Source organism: Silene latifolia, chromosome 1 (assembly GCF_048544455.1).
Source record: "Silene latifolia isolate original U9 population chromosome 1, ASM4854445v1, whole genome shotgun sequence".
Classification (NCBI taxonomy): Eukaryota; Viridiplantae; Streptophyta; class Magnoliopsida; order Caryophyllales; family Caryophyllaceae; genus Silene; species Silene latifolia.
In genome coordinates this window covers 74896160-74915104 of record NC_133526.1, presented here as the reverse complement: position 1 = coordinate 74915104, position 18945 = coordinate 74896160, and the positions used below count along the sequence as shown (strand labels likewise).

The window sequence follows — 18945 nt, the reverse complement described above, 5'->3', positions numbered from 1 at the left end:
AACAAACAAGTACGATATGGTGTTTGTCCCTTTCACAGGAGTTGATCACCACAAAAGGTGCATAACGTTTGGAGCTGCGTTGTTAGGTGATGAAAGTATTGAGTGTTATACATGGCTGTTCAAGACATTTTTGGAAGCAATGGGTGGGTGCCAACCGAGAATTATAATTACTGATCAGGACAAATCAATGAAGTCGGTGGTCCCGGAAGTGTTTAAGGAGTCAACACACAGACTGTGCATGTGGCACATAATGAAGAAACTAAGAGAGAAAGTCAGTTATCAACTGTTTTAAGATGAGGATTTTAAGACCAGGCTCAATAGGTGTGTTTGGAACAACCAACTTGAGCCTGATGAATTCGAAGAACAATGGGGAAAGATAATGACTGATTATCAACTTGTAGAACACGAGTGGTTTTCAGATTTGTATAATCTCAGGGAACAGTGGATCCCTGCCTACTTTAAAGATGTTTCAATGTCTGGCTTGATGAGGGTTACTTCTAGGTCTGAGAGTGAAAACAGTTTCTTTTGAGGTTCCTCACACCTCATTTGACCCTTGTTGAGTTTTGGGTGTGCTATGAGAGTGCCTTGGAAGCACAAAGACACAAGCAGTCCAAATTGAACAGTGACAACAAACACTCAGAAATCCCACGGAAAACAAAGTCAAACCTTGAAGTCCATGCTTCTGAAATGTACTCGCACAACATTTTCAAAGACTTCCAAACAGAATTGGTTGCGAGCTTTGTCGATTGCCGTTTTAAAGATGTGGAGAAGATTGATGAGACAAAAATATATATATTCTAACGAGACTTGCGGATGCCAAATAAGTCATGGAACGTAGCATATTCACCAGATAACATGGAGATTACTTGTTCTTGTTCTATGTTTCAGAGAATGGGCTTGTTGTGCAGGCACTGCCTTTGGATTCTACACAACCAAGATTTTCAGAAAATACCAGAACAGTACATAACGCAAAGATGGACAAAAGCGGCAATGAGTAAGCCTGTCTTTGACAAAGATGGCAAATCGATAGATGTCTCTCAAAAGTTTTACGACCGGAAAAGTTTGAGTCTTGAAGCTGTGGCAAGAGGTTTATTCTTGTGTCAACGTAGCTGAGTGTGATGATAACGACATGAAGCTTTTGATTGAAAAACTGAGAGATATTAGATTGGATACGATTAGTAACAGAAGTGTACCAGCAAAGAAGAAAGACAAGATGAAAGAAATAGAAAAGTATGTGGGCTGCAAAATACCTGAGAAGTTGGTGATTCATGTTCCTAAAAAATCTAAAAACAAGGGTAGGACCAAGGGCAAGAGAATTGAATCACAAATGTTAAAAGCCCTAAAGAAGAGAGGAAAAGAGAAGAGGTCTTTGCGCAAAACATGTGGCCGCCAAGGACACAACTCTAGAACTTGCAAAGAAACAAACCATCTGACAGGTATCTATAATTTGGTTTCTTTTTAAAGCATATTACATTAATGTTAAATAATTATTAAATTATACAAGCATAGCGGATAGTATTTACCTTCCAAAATCTTCAATCTTATATGGAGGCACATAAGCTCTTTGTGCAATGAACATTATGGTTGTTCTAAAGGCACAGATGAAAATTTCTGCAATGTATATTTGATATTTAATCTACATTTTGATGCATATTCACCAAATACTACCATGAAGATGACGACGATGAAGGAGATGAATCTGATGATGTGGAGGACGACGATGAAGAAGATGAATCTGATAACGAAGTGGAAGGTGCAAATTTTTTATTCAAGGATAGACATCCATAATATACACCACGAGAACATTCTTAAAGGCTTGTATGCACAATTCGATTATACTGCCAAAGTACATTACTCTTATAGGGAAACTATATTTCATTTTTATTAAAGCATCATTATTGTTGTTCTGCAAGGAACATTCTTAAATGCTTGTATGTACATTACTCTTATAGCCAAAGTACATTACTCTTATAGGGAAAGTATATTACATTTTTATTAAAGCATCATTATTGTTGTTCTACAAGGAACATTCTTAAAGGCTTGTATGTACATTACTCTTATAGCCAAAGTACATTACTCTTATAGCCAAAGTATATTACATTTGTATTAAAGGTTCATTATTGTTGTTCTGCAGGGACAACATCAACTTGATTGGAATTGTTTTCCCAGAGTACAATAATTTTAAGACGTTTTGCACAATAAACATTATTGTTGTTCAGTAAGAACATAATAAACTTTATTGAAATTTGTTTCCGGAATATAACACTCTCTTGAATTAAAATTTTTTCAAACTTCAGGTTGTACGACTCGCTTGACTTCCTCAATATATGTTACATTACTCACACACGTCACAAACGAAACTAAAAAAAGTTTTTACGGCTTCAATTCAGCATCTTCCTCATCTTCATCATCATATTCTTCCCATGGCAGTGGGTTTGAACGGAAATCCATTGCCTTCTTTAGTACAGCATCAAAACATACATTGCCTTCTGTTGAAATCATATATGAAATGTATTTCTTCCATGAGAATCGGTAGGGGAGCATCCTAGCAAAATAAAGAAAACAAGGGATTAGAACATGTACAAATGTGTACTGAATTATGTATTAAAAATAATTATATTACTTCTGAAACTCACATCGCCTTTTTTAAGCCCACAGGTCCAATTTAGATTACCCTTAAATGTCTCCATATGTCTCATAACGTAAACACCACAATCAGTCTTGTTAGTGTTGTTTCTCTACTTCATCTTTGCAAGAATAGGCTGCAGTTTTTTAATGCGATCAACTTTTACCTTTGAAACACCGATGTCTTTCAAGTATTCTGCTAGAACATTACGCTGGCGGAGAAGGGGTGCAGGAAAACATTAGGACACTAATAATTATGAGGTACAATATCACAAAAATTAGAAAATTAAGACAGACACAAAATTTTTAGGGAAGGTACACTCTATGTAAAGTCATTGTACATTCACAATAATGAATAAGAAAAGTATGTAGTCTTTGTTAAGCAAAAGAGAGCATAGAATCTTACAAAAGACAGTGGTCTATTGTGGAAAAATTCTTCTGGTTTTCCGTCACGATACACATTATCAATGATGATGAACTTATACTTGTTGCTGTCAATGACTAGTAAATTGTAATGCCTTTTATATATAACTGGGAAGAAGAACTGTAGATTTTAAAAGATTTAATTAGGCAACAAGCAAATTAAATATAACATGCAGAAAGAGTGTATATTGTCAATGCTAACCAAATCAATTCTATCTGGGTTAACCGAGAATTGGGTAAACTCTTCTTTCATTATATCCTTAATCACAATAAAATTTTCATCAGTGTCCACTTCTCCATGAAGCATCATCTGTATGCAAGACAAGTAAAGTTTTTGATGTTAATTAATCAAGGGAAAAAACATTACAAAATTTACTTGTTGAAATAAGTTTATATAAATATTTGACTTACACACACAGCTGTGGTGAAAAAAAATCGATAAGACTCGGAAGAGTTTCTTCTAGATTCCTTGGCATTCAAAAGTTTTGCCCAACAATCAATCACATCACTCGTTAAATATTTAGATTGTCGTAGCGTTGCCATTTCAATACGCCGAAGAGAAATTTCACCCACATGCACAAGAAGTTCCCTGGTTCAGGACTACCAGTGTTAACTCAAAACAGGATACAGAACATTTTAAATTTAAATATTGTACATTAGTAGAGATATATATATATACCTGGCTAAATCGGTATGTTTTCCTCTACTATACGACACATAATCAGCAATGCAATTCTGAAACTCAGTAAGAGGAGTAATAATGCATGTATATGTGCTTAGTAAATTACGATTTGCAAGGATGCTCGAGACTCGGTTGACTACTTTCATGTTCATGAACATTTTCATTGTTGATGACTTCGCCCTTGGTAGTGTCACCACTGTCAACCAGATTATGCTCATTTATACTCTTGTCGTTTGTATTACTCACATCTGTCATGTTCTCATTCTTCTCAGAAGCATCATAGCCATCTGGTATAATATTCCCTTCTGTACAACCTACCTCCATTCTTCTCTTCTTAACCATAATGAGTCTCATTGTTGTCGGGGACACCAATATCATCGGTACTCTTCTCTTTCTTTCCAACTACCTCATCTTCTATCTTCTCATCCCCAACAGTCTCATCACCCTCGTATAATTCTTCATCAGACGAATCCAGTTTCTTTGGGAAGGGCTTCTCTTGATACTGCTTCACCTTTGTTAAAACGTCATCACAAACAATGTTGCACTTGGATGAAACCAAAGTGCAAAGATATTTGATTCTCAATATTCGAAGTCCATCCATCTACAAAAGTTAAAATATCTTTAAGATAGGTAACTTGTAAACAAGAATGTGCTTTTAATACTTTAAGAAAGATCATTTAATTAAACCAAAAGTACATTTACAATTATTGGATATAAATTGTTTAGAAACTTACGGTGTTTTTTGTCAACCCACAAGTCCAATACTGACCCCCCTTGTACGTTTCCATGTGTTTCATTGTGTAAATACCACAGTCAACAACATTTTGATGGTTTCTCCAAGGCATTTTCAATACAAAAGGCTCCATTGCTCTTACTCTTTCCTTCAAATCACCAATGTCATTGAAATATTCTGCCAAAGCATTATTTTTGCATGGAAAAATTTAGATCAAACTATATAGAGAGACCATGCAAAAAATATGAGATTGTAAAAGAAAAAATAACCAATGAAAGGCAACTGAACAATTACCATATTCCAAGGTTTGTTTCCATAATGAGTTTTTGGGGTTTCATCATGCTGTTGATTATCAAGAATGACAAACTTGTTCTTCTCCATATTGAATACGAGCAGGTAAAAATGCTTGTCGGATATTATTGGGAAAAAAAACTGTTTTATATAAGAAATGATTAGAAGATACAACAGACATAAAATTAGCAAATGAGAAAACACTATGTATTGACTATATATATTGTTTGAGCTAACCATATCAACTTTTGTCACATCAATAATACCAACATGATTTAACTCATTTCTAAAATGCCTCTTGAATACTTCCAATTCTCTTTCAAATTTGAATTCTTTCCTTTGCCCTTGAAATGCTTGCTGCACACACAGAACATAATATTGTTCTATTAATATACACCTGTATAACATAAAATTATTGTAATATAGAATGAAATAAAATTTTACATACAAATACGAGGGTTGAAGCAAAGAATCGACGTGGTGCTGAAGATTTTCTTTCAAGTTCATTGAAATTCAAGTACGCTGACCAACAATCAACCACAGCATCTGCTATATACCGAGGTGGTTTTAGAGATGCAAAAAGATATCGGGTACCCACGACATTCTTAAACTCAAAGAGCTTCTCTTTGGTTCGGACGTTACACAAAACAAGTCGAGTTAATTACACATATGTACATTATCTTTATTAATAATGCACATAATACCCAAACGAAATGTACATAATGATTAAATAAAAGGAACATAATGAGTAGAATAAAATATACCTAGCAAGAACAGTGCCTTTTCCCTTGGTGTAGTAGACGTAGTCGGCAATACGATCTTTGAAACTTAGATGGCTCTGTACATGGGTCGATGTCTCCTCTTAGTAAATCAAGTTCAAGTACTAATATCTAAGCTTGGATTGGAATTGGTTGCCTTGGGTTCTTCACTATAATCTTCAGATAACATGCTACATACAAGGGTATTTATAAGATTATCCGTATTGGCTTCTTCCTCATTCTCCGCGTCACTATCAACATAAAGATGCTTCGAATCATTTCGTACATTTTTGTCATCATCTTTTTTATTGTCAACATTCCCATTTTCACACTCCCCTTCTGACACCTCTTTGTTGTTGTCACACTCCTCTTTTGACACCTCTTTCTTGTTGTCTTCATTCCCATTTTCAACCTCAACTGATTCAACTTTGTTTTCTTCTGACTCTCCTTTTGACACCCCTTCCTTGTTATCTTCATTCCCATTGTCAACTAATTCACCTTCTTTTCTCAATGCACAAGGCTTCTGGAATAGTTGAAATGTATCAAATTAAAGAACAATACACTTAAGCACCAAGTTAACATAATATAACAAAAAATATGATCAACATATTTACCTTTTTGTATGTATAAAAAATCGGCCTCTTCAATGACATGCTTTCAACCTGAATACTATTTTTTAAAGTTATGTTTACATTATTCAAAGCTTCAACAACCAAAGGATGATTACTAACATCAATCTCAAGCACTGAACAAGATACGGAATATCAGAACATTAATACCAAGAACTTTCACTATCAGCGGAGAGTCGTGCTCATTTGACAAATTTAGTAAACTAAATGCATGATCACGAGCTTCGAGCGATCTGTTCTCCTTAATTATTGATGCTCCTTTTTCTAACTTAGCCTTAACAGATGATATGTTCTGACCTAAACTAGTTATACATTTAGCAAGATCAAGAATATACTCCTCCGTGTAGTCCTTTGTTTGATAGACAGATTCGACACTTGTATTGTCAACCACCTCCTCCATTGGTGCTTCCAACTTACCATTTCCAAACATACCGCTTTTCATCTCATCCTTCTCTCTCGATGTTAACAAACTACTAGTCCAACCTACCAACGTATAATAATCTCTCTCAACTTTTCGTTCCACATGAACAACGCGATCAACATAGATAAGCTGCAAAAAAAAAAAAATTAATTACAAGAGAATGAAAACGTACCTTCCAATGTTAAATTAATTTATGAACTTCAAATATATTTTTTGGGACTTTTTACCTCCAAAAACAACAGTGGCCCGCCGAAGTGAGTCTCCTTTTCCACCCACTCAATCTTGCTTTCTTGCAAACTTTTTAACAAAAAGGAACACCAATTGTAATATTTGATTTCATCAACATTCATCAACGATTTTAAAACATGATGATTAACCAAAGGCTTTTGCGTGTTTCTCATTAGCAAAGAAGAAACAAACACAACAAAGTTAACCTTGAATTCATCACCACCATGATCATGATTTATCAACCAATTCTCAAGCGTTTTGAGTGGAACTTGTCCATCTTTTATACCAAATTGTTGCTTCCATTTGCCATAAAACTCTTGAAACTCTTCTGATTCAGTATGAGTTTTGGATAATTCAACTGTTTTAGGGCCTATTGGAAATCCAAATGTTGATCTTACATCAGAAACCTTCAAGTACAACTTCTCACCATCAAGAAGATCTATACGGTTTTGGTATGGGTTATACTGCTTAATTAACCAGTACCCAAGCTTTAAAGGAATGGAACGAACTCTTAACCAAAACAGCCCACTAAATCCAATCTCTTCTAGCGCGCACCACTGTTCGTATGACAAACGTTCAACTACCTCAACTATTCCTCTAGGAGACATTCTCGTATATGCACTTTTAAACGAAGAGAAATCAAACTTCTGCTTACACTTGGAACCCAATACCATCTTATTACTTACTTTACCCTTTTGAGGACTTTCTTTCGTGCAAAGTAACAATTTGTTTATTAACGAAACAATTTGTTTCTTAACTGCAAGATCATCGTCACTTTCTTCATTTATCTTCTTTGCGAAAGATTTTATAGACTTAGATTTACTGTTAATAGTAGCTGATTTACGCTTTCTTGTAAATGGAGCACACTCATTTTTACCATCAGTGGAACTTTCAGTTGGTGGAAAAATAAAAGTAACTTTTCTCCGCTTTTCAGATTTTTTATCTTCTGCTCCATAGTCCGTAATAATAAAATGAAATTACGAAACAAGTAGAGATAATCAGAAGTTATCTAATTTTAGGAAATGTACATTAATCGAAAATATAATGTTCTTTTAGATGATTCAGAACAATTTCTATATTAATAACAAACGGCACATTAATTTAATCTGAATGTCCATTATATTATTACCTTCAATTAAAAACCCAAAAATTCACAATTAGAGATAATCAAGATTACCTAATTTTACAAAATGTACATTAATAACAAATATAATGTTCTTTACATATTTGAAGCAGTTCCTATATTAAAACAAACGGCACATTAATTTAATTTGAATGTATTATATTATTACGTTTAATTGAAAATACAAAATTGACATGTAGAAATAATCACCAGTTACCTAATTTTAGGAAATGTACATTAGTCACAAAGATAATGTACTTTTAGATGATTGAAAGATTTCTATATTAAAAACAATACTGTGATTAATTTAAAGTTTGTATGAACAATATATATTATTTCCTTCAATTAAAAATTCAAAATTAACAGAAACTAGAAAGTAAATATTAAAAGAATACTTCAGAGATATAAAATTGGGGAAGAACAATGCGAATGTGTTTCTAAAGGTAGAAGAAATAATTTATGCACATTAATCCGAATTAATTTTTAACGAAGTAAAAAGTATAAATATCGAAATCAAAACATCAAAATTATCTTTGCTATTGAACAATTAAGTGATCCAAATTAAACATTATATTAAGTTATGATAGAGAAGAAACGAAATTGAAAAGAAAATACCTTAGTATAACGGAGGAAATTGGGCGTAACTTCAAAATTATCTCTTTGTTGAACAATTCTCCTATGACAACGTCTATCTTGCTAATGTAAAACGACTGAGCTAAAAACTGGTTACTACTTTTATTTTTTTACTCCGTTTCTTTTTTCTTGTAGGTAGTTAGTTACTATTGTAATGTAACTGTTACAAAATAAAGAAAATGATAAATACATTTAATACCCTAAAATAGTTAGTTAGTTACCTTGAAGCTTGGCCACTGCAGTCCCCGAAAGGGGTGGCTTACATGCTCTATGTGTTGGTGCGAGAATGCATGCACCCGGGAGGGATTCAACCGCCTCGACAACATTTTTTTTTTAAAAACAAAAAACAAAAAAAAAAACGACACCCGACAGACCAAGTAAACCTTTTATTTTTTTTTTTATTTTTTTTTTTTTAGTATAACAGGGAACGGGACGAGAAAGAGTTTAGAGTTGGATTAAGCGGATCCTTGCTTGTCATTCGAAGGCGGCAAGACAAGAAGACACCCTATAGGGGACGAGTGAACCCTTTTTTAGGGGGCCGGGTATCCTAAAACGGGACGGGAAAGGGTTTAGGGTTTGATTAGGCGGACCGCTACCGCGGATCCCCCTAATCAAACCCTAAACCCTTTCCCTTCCTTGTCATTCGAAGGCGGCAAGACAAAAAGACACCCTAGAGGGGACGAGTGAACCCTTTTTTGGGGGGCCGGGTATCCTAAAACGGGACGGGAAAGGGTTTAGGGTTTGATTAGGCGGACCGCTACCGTGGATCCCCCTAATCAAACCCTAAACCCTTTCCCTTGCTTCTCATTCGAAGGCGGCAAGACAAAAAGACACCCTAGAGGGGACGAGTGAACCCTTTTTTGGGGGGCCGGGTATCCTAAAACGGGACGGGAAAGGGTTTAGGGTTTGATTAGGCGGACCGCTACCGCGGATCCTTCAAATCAAACCCTAAACCCTTTCCCTTGCTTCTCATTCGAAGGCGGCAAGACAAGAAGACACCCTAGAGGGGACGAGTGAACCCTTTTTTGGGGGGCCGGGTATCCTAAAACGGGACGGGAAAGGGTTTAGGGTTTGATTAGGCGGACCGCTACCGCGGATCCCCCTAATCAAACCCTAAACCCTTTTCCTTCCATGTCATTCGAAGGCGGCAAGACAAAAAGACACCCTAGAGGGGACGAGTGAACCCTTTTTGGGGGGCACCGGGTATCCTAAAACGGGACGGGAAAGGGTTTAGGGTTTGATTAGGCGGACCGCTACCACGGATCCCTCTAATCAAACCCTAAACCCTTTCCCTTCCTTGTCATTCGAAGGCGGCAAGACAAAAAGACACCCTAGAGGGGACGAGTGAACCCTTTTTTGGGGGCCGGGTATCCTAAAACGGGACGGGAAAGGGTTTAGGGTTTGATTAGGCGGACCGCAACCGCGGATCCCCTAATCAAACCCTAAACCCTTTCCCTTGCTTGTCATTCGAAGGCGGCAAGACAAAAAGACACCCTAGAGGGGACGAGTGAACCCTTTTTTGGGGGCCGGGTATCCTAAAACGGACGGGAAAGGGTTTAGGGTTTGATTAGGCGGACCGCTACCGCGGATCCCCCTAATCAAACCCTAAACCCTTTCCCTTCCTTGTCATTCGAAGGCGGCAAGACAAAAAGACACCCTAGAGGGGACGAGTGAACCCTTTTTGGGGGGTCGGGTATCCTAAACGGGACGGGAAAGGGTTTAGGGTTTGATTAGGCGGACCGCTACCGCGGATCCCCTAATCAAACCCTAAACCCTTTCCCTTCCTTGTCATTCGAAGGCGGCAAGACAAAAAGACACCCTAGAGGGGACGAGTGAACCCTTTTTTGGGGGCCGGGTATCCTAAAACGGGACGGGAAAGGGTTTAGGGTTTGATTAGGCGGACCGCTACCGCGGATCCCCCTAATCAAACCCTAAACCCTTTCCCTTGCTTGTCATTCGAAGGCGGCAAGACAAAAAGACACCCTAGAGGGGACGAGTGAACCTTTTTTTGGGGGGCCGGGTATCCTAAAACGGGACGGGAAAGGGTTTAGGGTTTGATTAGGCGGACCGCTACCGCGGATCCCCCTAATCAAACCCTAAACCCTTTTCCTTGCTTGTCATTCGAAGGCGGCAAGACAAGAAGACACCCTAGAGGGGACGAGTGAACCCTTTTTTGGGGGGCCGGGTATCCTAAAACGGGACGGGAAAGGGTTTAGGGTTTGATTAGGCGGACCGCTACCGCGGATCCCCCTAATCAAACCCTAAACCCTTTCCCTTCCTTGTCATTCGAAGGCGGCAAGACAAAAAGACACCCTAGAGGGGACGAGTGAACCCTTTTTTGAGGGGCCGGGTATCCTAAATCGGGACGGGAAAGGGTTTAGGGTTTGATTAGGCGGACCGCTACCATGGATCCCCCTAATCAAACCCTATACCCTTTCCCTTGCTTCTCATTCGAAGGCGGCAAGACAAAAAGACACCCTAGAGGGGACGAGTGAACCCTTTTTTGGGGGGCCGGGTATCCTAAAACGGGACGGGAAAGGGTTTAGGGTTTGATTAGGCGGACCGCTACCGCGGATCCTTCTAATCAAACCCTAAACCCTTTCCCTTGCTTCTCATTCGAAGGCGGCAAGACAAAAAGACACCCTAGAGGGGACGAGTGAACCCTTTTTGGGGGGGCCGGGTATCCTAAAACGGGACGGGAAAGGGTTTAGGGTTTGATTAGGCGGAACGCTACCGCGGATCCCCCTAATCAAACCCTAAACCCTTTCCCTTGCTTATCATTCGAAGGCGGCAAGACAAAAAGAAACCCTAGAGGGGACGAGTGAACCCTTTTGGGGGACGGGATTAAAATTAGGGGGCTGAGTATCCTAAAACGGGACAGTGAAGGATTTACGGTTTGATTTGGCAGACAGCGGTCTGCCTAGTGCAACCTCAAACCCATTCCCTTATTTTAAGAGGATAATCTTTGAAAGAAATGCGGGGTTAAAGCTTTGGTACATCGTTACATAGTAATATGGACATTTGTAAATTGTTGAAAGTACATTATAGTTGTTCAGTCTTGTAACTGGCTTTACATTGGAAAGGGTCAATTGTAAACAGTTAAAGCTTAGGTAGATGATAATAAGTTATATTCAAATAAACATTCATAATAAACTCCTAATATGTTCTGACAATAATAATTAATGAAAACGCATATGTTTCAAAACTTAACCGCATATTATAATTATACATAAATTAACATCAAAGTTCTTAACCCTTTCTACGTTTACTGCAAACAGATGGATGAACACTGCTCTCACCCTCCAGCAAGTCCTCCTTTAGATGTCTCTTATAACCGTCTATTAATTCCATAGCCTTCACGACTGCTGGCCAAGGTATAGTATTTTCACCATCAAGAAGAGCATATGATTCTCGAACAGCTGTGACACCGGTGAGAAACTGACGGTCCATGTCAGCCTCTGTGTACTGTTTTTGTCTATTAGCTTCAAGTTGTCGGGCTATGCTGTCTCTTTCAGCCGTGATAAACTTCATCTGCGCTTCAGCAATGTCCAGCCTCTGTTGTAGTGACTTTGCATTCATTTCAGCTATGTCCAGTTTCTCGTACAGCGCTTCCTGATGTTCTTCTAATACTTCGTTTTTACCAAGCACCTCAATAAGATGTTGATCCAGTGAATCTCTTTCACGTTTCGTTTCAGCGAGATCATACTCAACGTTAGCGAGTTTTTGCTCGATATCCGACATTATTTCCATATTGGTAACCGAACTCATATTCTGGTTCAGGCAAAAAATAAACGTATTTTAAAAAGAGTGACAATAAACTTAAGGCAGTATGGGATGTACCAACTTCAACCATATTTAAGGCCATACTGTAGGGTAAAACAAATTAACGTGGGCTTTCACATTGTATAATCATGCAAAGAGCAAACAATGTTATTGTGAAAACAGATTACAGCAAAAGGTAAAATAATCTTCTCCTGCAAATATTAAGCACATTGCCAGATTGAAATATCTACTATACTTAATTTTGGCAAAACGTTCGAGCCACAAATGCAGTTTGATTTTCAGACCTGAAACAACTTTTAATTCATCTGGGGACTATAGTATATATTTCTTTTAATCAAATAATACTTATAAATGAAATAATCTGAATGTTATATAGGCTACTATATTACATAAACCAGATCACCTTTTCAAGGGAGTGAAGACGTTTTATATATGCTATATCAAAGTGCACAACAATATTTCCTATGAATATTATCAATAAAATACATGTTCCTTTAAAGGCATGACAATGGACATTGGCAGGAATACATTAGATAGAAACATTTATTTGTATGAAATAAATTACCAGAGCATATTACAATTCCATTACTGCATTATTCTTGCAATAATATTCGATATACTTATTTACATGAAGATATGCATTTCTTTTGCAGGGAAAAAATAATAAGAACAAAAAAAAAAAAAAAACAGAAATTAGAGTACCTTTTTAAGGCAGTGAAGACGTTTTCTATGATTATTCCTTAGATTTTGTAATTACCACACTAGTTTAGGTAAGTATTTATAGTGAGTTTTATATATAAACTGCTTTGGATAAGAATAGGAGAAGTTACAATTTATGAGTGTAGTATTATTTGTCTTTTCACATGCATTAGTTTACAACTTCCATTTGACACATGTCTCATTTAAGCAAATAATCATGAATAGTGGTGTCTTTTCACCTGAATTATTTTACAACTTGCATCTGAGAGTGTAATTATTAGATGCATTAATTTATATTATTTAATTTAAATGGTACATTGTTAATGCACGTAATGGACATTGTAAATACAGTGATGGGACAATTCTTTTCATGATGTATCGAAAATTCAAAAATTACAAAAGGTACTACGTCAATATAATGAAATATCATTAACAAATAAGAGAATGTTCTTATATTCTTATATTCTGAATGGACATTGAAAATCAACAGTAGGTACAAGGAGTATGAGGTAAATATAAAACTTATACTCAAATGTACCTCAGCTGTTTATATATAATATTACTCGGTTTGATTTAATAGAATAAAAGCAAGTTCGACTGCTGGTCGGGAAATTGACGTTGGGATAGAGTCAAAATCTTCTTCTTCACTGTCTACAACAACAAGATTTTCTAACTCGGGTGCCAAATGATATTGAAACAGGTGCAATGTCCTCCTTGTTAAGAGATTGTCTGTCAAGTAACAAAGACACCTTCGGAAAACCACTACATTATCCCCGGTAGTCGTTCTAACCCCAAATGAAATGCTTGTCTGTAATTTGCTTTCATATTCCTCTCTTAAACGGGCTTCCTCATTGTGTAAGATAAACATCTTAGCCCAACACTTGCATCTTTGCTTCCATGTTATGTTTGTCACTTGATTAACTTTTTGAAAGATTTGTAGCATGTAAGTTTCATCTTGTAGTCTTGTGTTTTTGCATAGTTATCCTCCACCCCTGCAATTATGGCGTCCTTCCCATTGAATAGCCATCCTAGCATTGTCTTCTTTGCATCAAGATGATGTGCAATGAATTGTTTTTTGTCTTCCTCTTCAGAATTTGTTACCAATCCCAAGCAAAATAATGACATGATTTACTCAGAGATGATTTAAAATGGTTATGCCACAATGTTCATTGACGATAGCATTTAGAACATCATACTCGTAAACTTTAAAAAAAGTATTAATTAAACGATGAACACTTGTGAGCAATATTCGAAATTGAGTAAATTGTACAATTAGTATTTTAATTTACCTATTACTCGTATTTCATATGTTGTACACAATTTTCGTACTTGCCCCAATTATCCCAACACACGTAAAATCTCACACAATTGTAATCAATAAATAACATCCCATTAAACTTGACATGAACATCCAATTAAATTGAAAACGATGAAAATGTAACCAACAAAAGAGGCGTGATTTTCAGGTGATTTTGCCAATGATTTAAATCAACCAAGTATAATTACCTAAGAAATACACCAAAAGAATGGACGAAATTCAGGACAATTTAGTAAATGAACGTGATTACCTGGCAATGAAGAAGTATTGAAAATGAAGGTGGAGTATAACCAAAATTTATGGAGAAGTTACCTAATACTCCGTAGTTGAAAGAACTATTTTCTTTGGAAAGATTGTTTGAAAGAAGTATTCCTTTTATCTATTTTAGATTTACACCTAATTGTGTGTTTTATAATTGAACATAAATTGGCTATACTTCCATAATAGGGTATTATTAGGTCCACCCTAGATTTACGTGTGTTGGGGTTATTTGGGCAAGTAGGAAAATTGTGTGCAACATATGATATAGAAGTACTAGTTAAATTAAAATACTACGTACTAATTGTAGATATTTACTCAATTTCGAATATTGCTATTAGTGTATACGGAGTATTAGTGTATACGGAGTATATTTTTTTTGTTTTCCTTAAAATGAACATTCTTGTATTAAAATGACCATGCACGATATAAATTAATTGTATCAATTGTGAGATCCTAAAGCAACAAAGTTACACAGGATGTAAATTTGTTTTCCTTAAAATGAACATCCTCGTATTAAAGCAAGAAGATCATTGATTTTGGTGAACATTTGTTTTCTTTAAAATGGACAACTGATCATTATAGAATGTACATTATAACAAGTACCTTGGATAAATGCACATCCAGTACAAAAGCAATGCTTCGATGTACATACGCCAAAGATCAAAAGTACAAAAGCAAACTAATAAATCATATTCAGGAACTATTTGTGAATGTCGTTACATGCTAATGCATGTCTAATAATGCTGTTACGATGTTTGTTGTGCTCAAATGTTAGTAGCGTGCATAGGTACTTGAATCTCAGCATTGTCAACGATCTCATCTGCAAAAAAAAAAAAAAAAAAAAAAAAAAAAAATGAAATTAGAATTTAATAACCAACAAAATAACATTGATTTGTTCTAAATAAGTTACAATTAAAATGTAAAACTCACATCAATTTTGGACAGTCCACAGTCCCAAGTTGCTATTCCCATAAATGTTTCCATGTGCCTCATGGTGTAAATACCACAGTCAAAAATATTTCTGTTATTTCTCCATGGAAGCATTGCTATTGTAGGATCCATGCCCATTACTATATTACTTTTCTCCATAGTTGATTGATTTTCACCCAAAAACCGTGCAAAAGCATCACCCTGTAACACAATACTAAAAATTAGTCGAGATGAACCATAATATACATGAATTTACCAATGCAAGTGAACGATAATAATTCATAGTTGAGGAGAATGTAAATTTACCGTTCAAGTACACTATCACCATACTCTTCTAAGACACTCCCCCTTCTAATGCGGTTGTCAAGAATAATGAGACATTTCCTTGGCAGGTCGAAAACGTACAACACAAAATGATTCTCAAGTGCAATAGGGAAGAAGAACTAGCATCGAGGAAAGAAACAATTGTAAGGTCACTGACAAATAAAGGTTAATTTCATGTTAAGTAATAGCACATTTTGAAAACTTTGGCAAGACATTCACCGACTTCTATTTAAATAGACTACTACAAAGAATATCTGAATTTAATTTCAATTACTAAATGAAGTGAGGGACTCACTAGTTCAATGGATGGAAGATCAATCCACTCAAACTCATTTAATTCTACTTCGATGCGGCGCTTGAAAGGTTTGTAACGATGATCATCAATAGAAGCACCTGTGTTCTTCATTAATAACAACTGCACAATGAAGATAAAATTTTAGTAATGTGAAAATGTTGGAAATAGTAAACTGAAACACATGAAAACAATGACCAAACTTACATATGTAAGTGTACTAAAAAAGAATCGTGTGGGATTGGTTGGATTCCCATCCTTTTCTTTGTAGTTTAGATATGCCGACCAAGAATCTATGACAAAGCTTGAGATATAGTGATACGGTTTTAATGACAACAGTTGATCCCAACCAAGGACATTATTTTTGAACTCAAATAACGTATTCATCGCACAAAAAAAAGATAATAGAATTATGATTAGCAACAGATATGTAAAGAAGAACTATGTAAATGAATATAAAAATTAAATCTTCGTATGTAATTACCAATCTGTTATCCACGAGCCGTGGCAGTGAACACATAATTTGAAATCTGATATTGCATTGATGTCAAAGGTATGAAGGGATTCGTGTCGTCAATAGCATCAAGGAGAGGTTCACAGGAAGGACTCTTACTAAAATGATATTGATTCCCTGTTTTCGGATATAAAGATGGACGATCAGCAGACAATTTCTTTCTTTTTTTACCCCGCTCTGGTGCTGCATAAACAGAAGAGTCCTCATCTTCTGGGAACACACCTAAACTGAATGACACAGCAGCGTTTGTAGGCGCATCCTTATTCCTTTCAGCAATTAATTTTCTCACTTTACGAAGAGCCGCTATGTGTTTGCTAGCAGAAGTGGGCTGTTTGTTGAAAACCTGGTCTGTTTGATATGACGTTTGAATTGGTGTTTTAGTTAAATGAGCAAGAATTTCTATCGGTGGCACTTCTGCACAGCTTGTTCCTAAGGTAGCCCTAACAATGTCATGTTTGTCCCTCACAGTCTGTTTAATGCGTGGCCAGTTACAAGATGGATCAACAATCCCATCTTCAATGGGGCTGTCAGGAACATCAATCAACAAAGGATAAGAGGAGTTTTTTAAGATGCTACACGAAGTGCGGCGAACTCTAGGACGATTAACAATCTCGTCTATTGTAGGGCTGTCGGCAACATCAATTATCACAACAGAAGAATATTTTTTGTCAACTGTTTGTACAGTATGACAAATGCTAGGATGATGTACTACTCCTATTGTAGGACTGTCAGAAACTTCAATTATCTCAGAAGAAGAGAGTCGTGGTGAATCTTGATGGAGGTTGACAAACAGTAGGTGAATCAGGACTGATTTGCACAACCATAGTGACATCTGTGTTCTTCAGTTTTAAATGTTGTTTTTTCAAAAAAATAAAAAGAAAAAAAAAACATATAAGACAGAAACATAAAGCCTTTTAAAATACAGATATCCAGAAAGAACATGCTAAACATTAAGAAAGTACATGAAGAAAATACATCCTAAATATTAAGCCATAGCAAAGAACATCAAATTTATTAGGAAATAATGTGTACAAATTCCGACATATTAATATGAAGCACAGGTATCCAGAAAGTAAATGCTAAACATTAGTAACAAACTACATCAAAATCATTAGCAAACAATTCGTATAAATTCCGACATATTGATATGAAGGACATGTATCCAGAAAGTAAATGCTAAACATTAAAAAAGTACATGAAGAAAATACATCCTAAACATTTAAAAATATTAAGCCATAGCAAAGTACATCAAAATCATTAGGAAACAATGCGTATAAATTTAGACATATTGATGCACCTGAGAAATAATAGTAGGACTGATTTATAATGAACATCTTCGAACATTAACAGCTAAGGAAACTATGTTAAATTCGAAGCAGATGAAAAGTAAACACAGTTGTTTTTAGCAAATAATTAAAGGCAAAGAGTATAACCTTCATTCCGATAGAGAGCGATAAGAGTAAATGAACGATCTGACAAGTCCATTTTATTTTTCTTTTTTTTGTTTATTCCAACTACTAGAACCATTTGAAACTCTACTTTTATATACCCATTTTATAATTTAAAACATCAGATTAGGTCAAATTAGGATATATGGCCATTTAACACAATGGTAATGTTAGAATTTGTCAATGTATTTTCTAAAAGTTCTAAATGTACTTTTTTGACATTCATAATGTTCAAATTAGATCAAGTTGTTGGATTACGAACGACCACAAGATCAAAAGATACCAAAGGGGCCGAGTGAACGCTTGTTGGGGCGGGATTAAAACTAGGGGACCAAGTACCCTAGAACGGCATGGGAAAGGGTTTATGGTTGGATTATGAACGGCCGCAAGACCAAAAGAAACCCTAGAGGGGGCGACTGAACCCTTGTTGGGGACGGGATTAAATCTAGGGGGTCAGGTATCCTAAAATGGGATGGGAAAGCGTTTAGGGTTGCATTAGGTAGACCGCTACCGCAAATCCACCTAATCCAACTCTAAACCCTTTCCCTTATGTGTGGTTTGTATAGCCGCAAGACCAAAAGACACCCAACAAGGGGCGAGTGAATCCATTTTTTTGGGAAGGGATTAAAAATAGATCTTTTGATTTATTAAACAGTTTTCTGTTTACACTCTATATATTATGTAATTTATCTAAACAGTTTAATTAAAATGTCCATTATCTATATTCATAATGTGCATGTATTGATAATTAGGTGCAACTAAAATATCATTAAGCACTGTTTGGAAAATGTACATTATATTATATTTAAAGGTACATTAAATTATTTTAA

General features: G+C 36.0%; 1 protein-coding gene across 1 annotated transcript; it reads left to right on the top strand.

Annotated features, from left to right (window-relative positions):
* Positions 1 to 16: 16 nt before the first annotated feature.
* LOC141648920 (protein FAR1-RELATED SEQUENCE 2-like) lies at positions 17 to 998 on the top strand. The gene is made up of 3 exons (XM_074457628.1): positions 17 to 234; positions 322 to 518; positions 889 to 998. Exons 1-3 carry the CDS (start codon positions 17 to 19, stop codon positions 996 to 998), a joined length of 525 nt encoding a protein of 174 aa, XP_074313729.1.
* Positions 999 to 18945: the final 17947 nt, after the last annotated feature.